We start from the raw sequence: 9,932 nt of genomic DNA on the forward strand, positions 1-9,932 counted from the left end.
TATTAAAGGACGATCACAGGAACTAATAGCATACCGAATTACCAAAAATGTAGATCCATCAGACAGTCGGTTAAAAATAAGTCCTTGGTTCAACAGGACCTTCAAGACAGAGGCATGCAAAAAATTTTAGCATAAGGTCGTAAAGATACCATCTTTTAGCTTTAAAATTAACCTTTTTTACATACTAATTCTTTACTAGGTTTTCTCTTAAATATTTACAATCCAAAGATTCACTATATCTATAAAAAATTCTCCTTTATGATTGTTGTTTCCATTTTAGGTGCTTGACAGGAAGGAATGGAAAACATTTAGGTCGACAATCGCACAGCACAATCGACTAAGACATTGTGGGAAAAAATTACCGAGATATTGCGATGTCAATCATGACAGGAAGATAAGCATTACCGAATGGTTCAACTGTTTAAGTATTCACGAAGAAACTTCAAGTATGAATTTACTATCAAAATTTATTAATTTCAGCTTAATTAAAAATCCTTTTACCCTTATTTTTTTTAAATTGTGCCTGTTTTTTCAGAAACGGTGGTTTCTACAACAAGCCAGAAAAGAAGAGGACCGAATCCCTTGGAGTCGCTACTGCACGATGATTAACCGTTAACTCAAATTGTGATTTCTGCTTGTCAGTTGATATTGAAACATATTTTGATTCATTACTTAGTTTTTATTATTAACTATTTGCTTTAAAAATAAATTAATTACACTTTTTTTAAAAGAAAAAAAATGAAATGAAGTCAACATACAATTTTTTGTTTTGTTTTAAACAAGAAATATTATTTATTGAATTGAAAACAATATAAAAGCAACTAGCGAAAAAACGAATTTGCTGTACATAAATACAAATGAAACTCAATCAATTTTAATTTGTACACTATTGTGATATAGAAATTATATTATTTTATATAAAATAAGTTTAGTGTTGTAAAGCATGGTACATTTTTTTGTATATGTTGATCTTATAATTTATTAAAAAAAAAAAAAATGCGTTTTTGCATGGATTTAATTATTATTCCTGTCACACACTACAACTTTAAAATTTCAATCAACATTAATTTTTTTTATCACCCAGTTTTTCTTTACTGAAAGCTTAACATCAGTATATTTCTTCTTTCCATAGGCACCGTAAAAAAATTAAAAGTTAAGCTGCCATCTTTGAAAGTAAAATTAATGTTTTTCTAATTTATAAAGAACTGTCCAACTACTATCTAGTAACATTTCTGTTAATTCTCCTACTGTACGAATAATTAATTAAATAAAATGTAAGTTCTTAAAAGTATTTGTGACAAAAAACATTCTTTATTTGACTCTAACTAAGGTTATGTTGGTGGCTGCAGTGGTGTTGACACGGTGCTCATCACTGTAAGATAAAGGTACAAGGTTCAAACCCAACATGCTTAGAAATGGGCTTTTTCAAACAACATTGGCAAATCAGGTTGATATGACCTCTGCTGTTGTGAACCTCCGTAAAAATGAAAACTAGAATACTATTTCATTATTTAACTACACTTTTTTGCATTTTTCTTTTGCAAATTGTAATGAGACTGTTGCAAAAATCATGAATCGAGGTTTTTAGGATTTTGGTCTGATGTTGCTTACTAATTAGACTGTGCATAATCTTTCCAAATAATATATTTTTTTGTAACATTGGTTTCAAGATTAAAATCCAAGCTGTTCGTTCGATTATTAGCTAAACAAAGTTTGTTACATCCATTATATTTAGTGGTCTGATTGATTAAATTATTTATTTCAATTAATTAATTTTTTATGTAAAGTTTTGGTTGAAATAAAAAAGTGTCACGAGCGAGATTCGAACCCATGACCTTCGGCTCAATATGCTGCTGTTGTCATGATACCTCAAATATTAGAGCAGCAGTGTATTGAGCCAGAGGTCGTGGGTTCGAAACCCACTCATGGCATTAACTTTTTCATTTCAACCAAAATCTTACATAAAAAGTTAATTAATTGAAACTGTTTGTTATGTTGGGACATGGCGGGACTAGGCGCTGTGGGGTTAGGGAAGGGAGTCTTCAGCTTCCTGGGCAATTTTTAACCTCAAGCACTATGAGATTTGGACTTTTTTAGGTTTTTTGTAAATACGCATCCTGCTATGCAATCGCTGTCCTCGGTGTGATGGCTGTTTCTCGATGGGTCTATGTGCAACTTTGCATCCCTTTCTGACTTATGTGCATCCACAAGAAGGCAAAAGAAAAAAAAATGTCCCTTTTAGTAGAAGGGTTTCATGCTTTGGCTCCTTATAGAGAGAAAGTATATATGACACGCAACATGACAGTTCCTGACTTTTCCATAGTCACATGTTTTTCCTTGTTTATGTGAATGTCTTTATTAGCATGAATGTAAATGGTTAGGAATGATGGCTGTTTTTGAAACACCATAAGATGATCAGTATTGATAACTTTCAATCTGACAGAGGTAAGCAGGGTTAAGGAAACACATAAGCAACTGATGCATGAAGAAAACGAGACCTAGCGTTTTATTATTTGATTTCTAAACAAGAAGAAAAATAAATTTATTCTGGGACTGGTGTCATAATGTGACCCAAATCATTTACATGAAATAAACAATGGAAGTTCCTTTTATGAATTTAAAAGTAAAAAAAGATATAAATCTTGGCACAATGTATACCAGTAAGGCAGGCCAGAAGGGAAAATTAGGAGAATATTAAACAAAAATAACAAATGTTAATGTGAGGTCTCTGCTTGGAGGGAGAGGAGGTGATTATATGGTGGGATTTAAAGGAGGAAAAGGAGGCAACGTGATGAATAGAAAGGGGAAGGGGGTTACATAGTTTATGGGCTCGGATTGGAAAGGATCTTTCAAAGGTATGGGTTGTATGTTGCGGAAGGATAAGATCAATTGGGTATGAACGGGTCTTACGAGTGAGATGTGAGGAGTTGAATTGGAGGGATTGGATGATGTAAGGAGGACGACGAGTGTGGATGTACTGGAGAAGAAAGCAACCAAGGAAATACTGTGCACGGAAGGAGGGGAATACAACCCCGACACCCGGGATCCCTGTGGGGTGTCGTACACAAATCTTATGCAACAATTCATAATATGCTTCAATTATGCGTTCTCCTCCTCCAAGAGACCACTGTGTGCCACACAGCTATAATCGAAGAAGGGAAGTATAAGGGAAGATACAAGGAGTTTGCGGGTGGAGAAAGGTAAGAGAAGCCAGGACTGATGAAACGCTGAGGGAGGCAATGGAATGACGGGAAATGTGAGAATGTCAGGAAAGGTTTTGGTCAAAGACTACTCCTAGGTTTTTAACTGAAGAGCAGAAGGGCATGGGATGGTTATTTAGCATGAGAGGTGGGATGCTGGGGAGGGAATTGAGGAGTTGCCTGGACCCGATAATTATGGCGGTGGATTTGGACGGATTGAGGACTAGGGAGCTAGCAGGGTTAAGGAAAAAAAGGGACTAGTGCATGAAGAAAACGAGACAGCCTTTTATTGCGATTTCTACTTAAGGTCTGCATGATGAACCTGCTTTTTTCGTTTCCTGGGGATCACTGATGACTTCCACTGACGGTATAGTTCAAACCAATAGGAGAAAAAAGGTCCCCCTTAAAAGAAAGGTTTCATGCTTTGGCTCCTTATAGAGAGCAAGCAAGTATATCACATGCACGGCTATTCCTAACTTTTCTATTTTTGTGTGGGAAATATATGCTTTTTGTGTATAGCACCGATTTTTTCATTGTTTATGTGAGAGAAGGTATTTATTAGCATACATGTACAGTGTGAAGAATGATAGCTGTTTTTGAAACACCATACGATGATGAGTATTGAGAACTTTCAATCTGATAGAGCTAAGCTGGGTTAAGGAAAAAATAAGGGACTAGTGCATGAAGAAAACGAGACCTAGCCTTTTATTGCGATTTATTACTTAAGGTCTGCATGATGAACCTGCTTTTTGCGTTTCATGTGAATCGCTGATGACAACTGAGTCTCTCTTTCTTCCACTGCAACCAAAAAGTGTTAATGACACTCTTCCTCTGCCTTCCTACTCCATGGTTGCTGTGTATCAATTCCCCTGCACTGCTTCTACACTACCCTTAAAGCATAGAGCACATTCTGAGGTTCCTTTTCACGTATTTAATTTTCTCTGGAAAATGTTAGTTTTTTTGGTGTACAGAATTCTTTTTCTTGCTCTGACTCTGTCTCTTTTAGCCATAATCAACAATGGTCGCCTGTTAATAGTCCCATTTTTATGACAGGATTTACTTTACTTTTCATTGATGTGATTTCAATGATAGCATTTTGTATGGTGCAAGTTGTTTAATTTTGTGATACATAATTTAAGTGATTAAAACTATGCCAATATCAAAAATATTTATTAACAGTAAAAATATTTTAACTAAGAAATAAATAATAACAAAAATGTATACACAATAACCACAATTTCGGTAATGAATTTTGGTTCTTCAGACCAAAATTGTTTCCACAGTTTTATAAAACATTTTGTGATGTAGATATAGAATAATTTACTCTTCTACAGTTAGTAGGTAAAAATGCAAGTTGAAATTATCACAGTTCAGGTCAAAATGAATCATTTTATTTTCGAAAAAGTGTAATGTAGTTTGCCTCGGCATAAGTTGTTCACAGGAGAGCAACTGGCACAGCCTTTTAACATCCACTCTTACTTTCTGTTCCCCTTCGTTTTCTAAAAAAAGATTTAAAAAAAAAAAAATAAAATAAATCAAAACAGTTAAGATTTGTTACCTTTTTTATAGCAAACTCTTGAGTTTTGAAAAATTGTCGTGACAGTCACAGTGCTTGCTGAAATCGTTGTGCAGAGCAGGTCATCAGGAGTTATAGATATACTGACATACGGCCCGAGCTTCTTGAACCTCTCAAGTACCATTTTGATTTTTTTAAATTGACAAAGCTCAACACTAACCTAGATGTGATTTACACATAAATATTACCCAGTTGCAAATTAATTTATACATACAACACTTACACTGTAATCTTTAACAGGGGGATCTGAATAATCAGACCAAGATGTAACAGGGATCAAATTGACAGGAATGTCATGCACGTAGCTTCTTTTCATTCCGTACTCTGTCGTCTGTAAATTTTTTGATATTTTTAGTTTGTTAAAAGTGTAATTCATATAATGGATACTTACTAATTCAATCTCTATCGTCATACAAGGCGTTGTTTTGTCTGTCAGTCTTATTTTAACACATCTGACGTTGCTGTTAGTGCTCTTCAGTGCACTCAACGAAGTGGCAAGCATATCTTCAAAATTGGAAAATAAATGTATAACATAAATAAGATTGATCGAAATTGTTGCGATTTTTCCATGCATTATGTGAGGTGATGAAATTATAATTTGGTCATTTCAGATCATTTAGGCCTGCCTATACTCGCTGTTTTGGCCTCTGACTACATTGGTAGGTACGACGGACCAAAACGATCAAACTACAGGTTCATCACCCCACCCTGCAGACCTGAGATAATCTCACAATTCAATGATTATTTAACAATAAAACATTTTTCACAGCTTGTTGGATTCGTGAGTAGCAGTCAAGAATGAGGTAGTTTAGAAAAACATCTTTTTCATTTTTGGCTTACTTTTCAACCNCATGAATAAGAACAAATCTAGCATCTAGTGTTAACTTTAAAAAAATATAGTTTAATCCTTCCAGTTGATTTTTTGTTAGTAAATTTTGTTATCCTGGTGAAAGAAAACAATATTAGGCAACTCTGGGAGAACTTGGACATGATGGGATTGAAGACAATGGACAGACTAGGGAAAAAAAACCCACAAGCAGCACTCACACCATTTGGACTAGAACCGCAAATCAAGCTGTCCAAAGTGTACTTAAGGCGGAACTGAACAAATAGAGAAAGAATTGACTATACTGGATGAATTTATCAGATGCAAAACTAGATGAAGTTTCACAACACCTCAACCAGGAAAATTCTACCTCTCTCCCTGCAGGCAGCAATTTTCTTCATTCTTCTATTCTGGCCATTGACAATTTAATAACTGCTTTTAAAAAATGGGAAATGCTGAGGCAGAAATTGGCCAAATCCTTTGTGACTCCAAAACATTAGCCTCGAAATGGCCCTTTTGAAAAGGCGATACTTATGGGGAATTTAGTAAAGAAGAACTGGAAGTATAAAAGAAAATTATACGATGGAATTCATTGAAAATTTGCCATCTCTGATCATTGTTAGTTTCAAATTAAAAAAAAACTGCTTGACAAATTAGCTAAACATGAGTACACCCTCGAAAGAAACAGTAGAATGTTTTTCTACATTGATCCAATACATAAAAACATATAGAATACTATTAAGATATAAATAAATTATGCACCATGAAAAAGGCAGCGGGATGAAACAAAACATTAAAGTTTGTGAACAAGGGACAGAATAATTCTGCTCACAATCATAATAATCATAATGCCTTAAGATAGGACAGATTGATAGTATGGATCACCAAGGCCCTGGTTATTTTATCAATTCTGTCCTTATACAGGAAAATCGTGATGAAAACAAAACAACAAAAAGTGTCAAACAGACAAAAACCAATCAGACAGATGAATATGATTGAGATTATCGTGCTACATTATAAAATGCTTGATAAATTTCCCAGATTTAGCCATTTATAGGCTATTGAAAAATTGTATGTGATAGAATTAGCATGATTAGGACTGATGGCTAGAGTGAAACATCACAACATATGTATTGCAGGACTAGCGTTGGATAAAAACTGGAATGAAATTTGATGAGAATTTGTCACCTTGGTCACAATAACATATAATTTGTTGACTGGTTAAAATTTTACAATATAAAGAAAAGAATTTGTTTTGAGGTGAAACAGCTCGCAGGATTGTAGTTGTCCCAGGCTAATGCGTTGGGATCTCCAGTTCTCTTTTATCAATCCTACCATCCAAGGCTATCATCGATATTGAAAGAATAATACTTGTATACTAGTAGAAGATAAGCTTAAGAGACATCCTATTTTCTTAAGTCCACTGTCAAGAGCCTTGGAATTGAGACCTTGACCTGGAAGCCCCATATCTCCCAGCAGCTTTTCCATGCTCAATCAGTTCCATTATGCCAACCGATTCCTGCTTAGTATGAGTGAACACCTAGTTTCCTCCCTTATTTTCCCCCACTTTGATTATGGATGTTGGGTATGGGGGATCCATTGGGGAGTTTGAAGATAAGCTTAAGAGTCACCCTATTTCCTACTGTCCCACCATCAAGAGCCTTGGGATTGTCCTTCATCAGACCTTGACTTGGAAGCACCATTTCTCCCAGCAGCTTTTCCATGCTCAATCAGTTCCATCATGTGCTGGAATGTGATGACCTTCCATTTTGAGGTCATGACCTTCCAATAAGGTCACCCTATTTCCTTCTGTCCACCATCAAGAGCCTTGGGATTGTCCTACATCAGACCTTGACCTGGAAGCATCATATCTCCCAGCAGCTTTTCCAAGCTCAATAGTGCTTGCGAAGCCAACCACTTCCTGCTTAGTATGAGTGTATGTGTTGGGTACAGGGGATTCACTGTGGAATTTGAAGATAAGCTTAAGACCCTATTTCCTTCTGTCCGACCATCATGAGCCTTGGGATTGTCCTACATCAGACCATGACTTGGAAGCACCATTTCTCCCAGCAGCTTTTCCATGCTCAATCAGTTCCATCATGCACTGGCATGTGATAACCTTCCATTTTGTGCGTGCAAACTCCTAGTTTCCTCTCTTATTCTCCCACACTTTGATTATGGATGTGTTGGGTACGAGGGATTCACTGGGATCTCGAAGATAAGTTTAAGCATCTAATGAATTGCTCTGCACATTTTATCTTTGGCTTCCCGAGCAGGTCCCACATGACTGATCTGTACATCAAGTGGTTATACCCTTCCTACTGAAAGAAATACTTCCATGGCTTCTTCCTCTATCAGATATTTTTATTTTCCTGACTTATATGATCTCTTTACCTTGAGATCCTCAGTACATTCCCATCAAACTCACTCCCACACTTCTGACCTCTATTCTCATAAACGTAAAACTATTGCATTCCGTCGTTCCTACCTCATCTGTGCCTCCAACCTATGGAATTATCCCCCCACTATCCACCGAGCCCCATTTCTTTGATTATTTCTCGCACTAATTTAATTTCCATAGAACATTGTTACATTATATGTACATACTTTTGTAAATATATATTTTAATTACCAGGAGGAAGCTCCAAGAATATTTCATTTTCATCCGATATCCCTTTGATGATGAAGTCGCTGAAAAACTGAGCCGTTTTCAAAATGCACCAGAATAGGATCTGCTTCGGAGACGAGTTCTCATCGCAGACCATCAGGCTGAAGTGCACCGTGTTCATCCTGAGGACGCATCTTTTCGCCAGTTTCGATATTGTCGAGGCTATAACTAAACTGCAAATATTTTAAATTGAAAAATTAAACGAAGGTGGACGATTCTCACCAGCTAGATTTTTCATGCTCAGAGCTTCGATCATCCTTGCCCTGAACTTCATGGTTCATATACACCAACCCTACTCTTTGAAGTTAAATTAATTTAATATTAATATTTAAATAAATACGAGTAAAATGTGATGTTTGCCGGCTTCTTTTTCTTATTTGTTTACATTCTAATCAACAGTTGAGAAGGTGATGAACTTGTTTACAACCCACTTTTGGCTCTTATCTAACCACGTGGGCTTGGTCAACTGTCAAAACGTACAATAAAAAGATAAATCAAGACAAAATGGATATATTCAATCCTTCTCAAATACAAATACATAAAAATACCATTTCTCATTAATACATGCAAAGTTTTTGTTCTGGCATTCATTTCCTTAGGCACAAGTTGGCTGCAGAATAGAGAAAATTCATATAGCATAAAGACTGAAAAAAATACATGAACAATTTGAATTTGCATGAAATTTTTCATGTAAAACCATGAAATTTAAATTCATATTATTTAATAGGAAATTCACAATTTATTAACTTTAGAATAGAAGATTTGCCAAATAAGACTAGTTCTAAGTCCTCTACTTTTCAAAATATTGATTTTATTCTTTATTTTAAAGGTACAAATAGGAATTTAAGACCCCTTCCACGAACATAAATTAGAAATAAATTTACTTTTATAAATATAGTAAAATAATAATAAAACAATCAAATATTAAAAACAATAATATTGGCGTAAAGTAATCAGGGATGAAGCCATGCAGGTGAAAAAAACCAACTTGTTTTTCTGCTGTCGAGCTTTTGGCTGTATTTGACGCATTCCTCAGGACTTTGAAAAACTATTAAAAAAAACAAAAAACTTTACAATCAGTTCGGAAATGTGGTAAAAAAAAATCTTCAGCTGCATATCTGATCCCTTTACTTCAGTATTTATCATGAAGGCTGATACTATACTCAACGATAAAAACAATAATGATAATAATATATCCTTTAAAATATTAATTATTTATATTTGAATGATGAAACTACATGACTAAAGAAAAGCAGAAAGAGAAAAAAGGAAAAGAAAAAAGAAAAGGAAGAGAGAAGAAGAAAAGATGAATCATGTCGTTGAAAAACTCAGATGACATGGACCTGAATCAAACCAATGAGGGTGCAAAACTTAAAACTTATGACAAACTAAACTTATTACTTAAAACTTGTGCCATTTGCAAAGAAAAAAAGGCTAGGAATATGCAGATCGTTTTTTTTCTTTTTTAATTCATTCTTCACAATATTATTTACAACATGGCTCCCAACGTTATGTTGTCCTCAACAGATACTTGTTGATGCCATCACCGCTATATTCAGATTTGACAAAAAAATTCAAATTAAAATAACTGGTAGAGCAGACTGAGATAAAAATATCCCAGTTAATGCTTACCTTGGCTTCAAATGGTGGCTCGAGCTGGTA

At 35.0% G+C, this 9,932-nt stretch overlaps 2 protein-coding genes across 4 annotated transcripts in view; one reads left to right on the forward strand and one right to left on the reverse strand.

Annotated features, from left to right (window-relative positions):
- The window catches only part of LOC106663522 (SPARC-related modular calcium-binding protein 2), a 31,414-nt gene extending 30,675 nt beyond the window's left edge, over window positions 1-739 (forward strand). For both annotated transcript variants that reach the window (XM_014388407.2, XM_014388408.2), the window contains exons 12-13: window positions 281-446; window positions 536-739. In XM_014388407.2, coding sequence (XP_014243893.1) covers window positions 281-446; window positions 536-609 — 240 coding nt within the window. In that variant the 3' untranslated portion in view covers window positions 610-739. The remainder of the gene's footprint in view (window positions 1-280; window positions 447-535) is intronic.
- A 3,657-nt stretch (window positions 740-4,396) lies between these two features.
- LOC106663420 (checkpoint protein HUS1) lies at window positions 4,397-8,708 on the reverse strand. Of its 2 annotated transcripts, none has more exons than XM_024227758.1 (6): window positions 8,493-8,708; window positions 8,235-8,443; window positions 5,168-5,280; window positions 5,000-5,107; window positions 4,759-4,936; window positions 4,397-4,699 (listed from the first exon to the last, which is right to left on the reverse strand). In XM_024227758.1, exons 1-6 carry the CDS (start codon window positions 8,549-8,551, stop codon window positions 4,521-4,523), a joined length of 846 nt encoding a protein of 281 aa, XP_024083526.1. In that variant the 5' UTR covers window positions 8,552-8,708; the 3' UTR covers window positions 4,397-4,520. The 2 variants fall into 2 exon arrangements, with proteins under 2 accessions (XP_024083526.1, XP_024083527.1); XM_024227759.1 differs by having other exon boundaries at window positions 4,399-4,699; window positions 8,235-8,438; window positions 8,493-8,706.
- Window positions 8,709-9,932: the final 1,224 nt, after the last annotated feature.

The sequence above is a fragment of the Cimex lectularius genome, unplaced genomic scaffold (genome assembly GCF_000648675.2).
Source record: "Cimex lectularius strain Harlan isolate CLEC.00 unplaced genomic scaffold, Clec_2.1 scaffold114, whole genome shotgun sequence".
Taxonomy (NCBI): Eukaryota; Metazoa; Arthropoda; class Insecta; order Hemiptera; family Cimicidae; genus Cimex; species Cimex lectularius.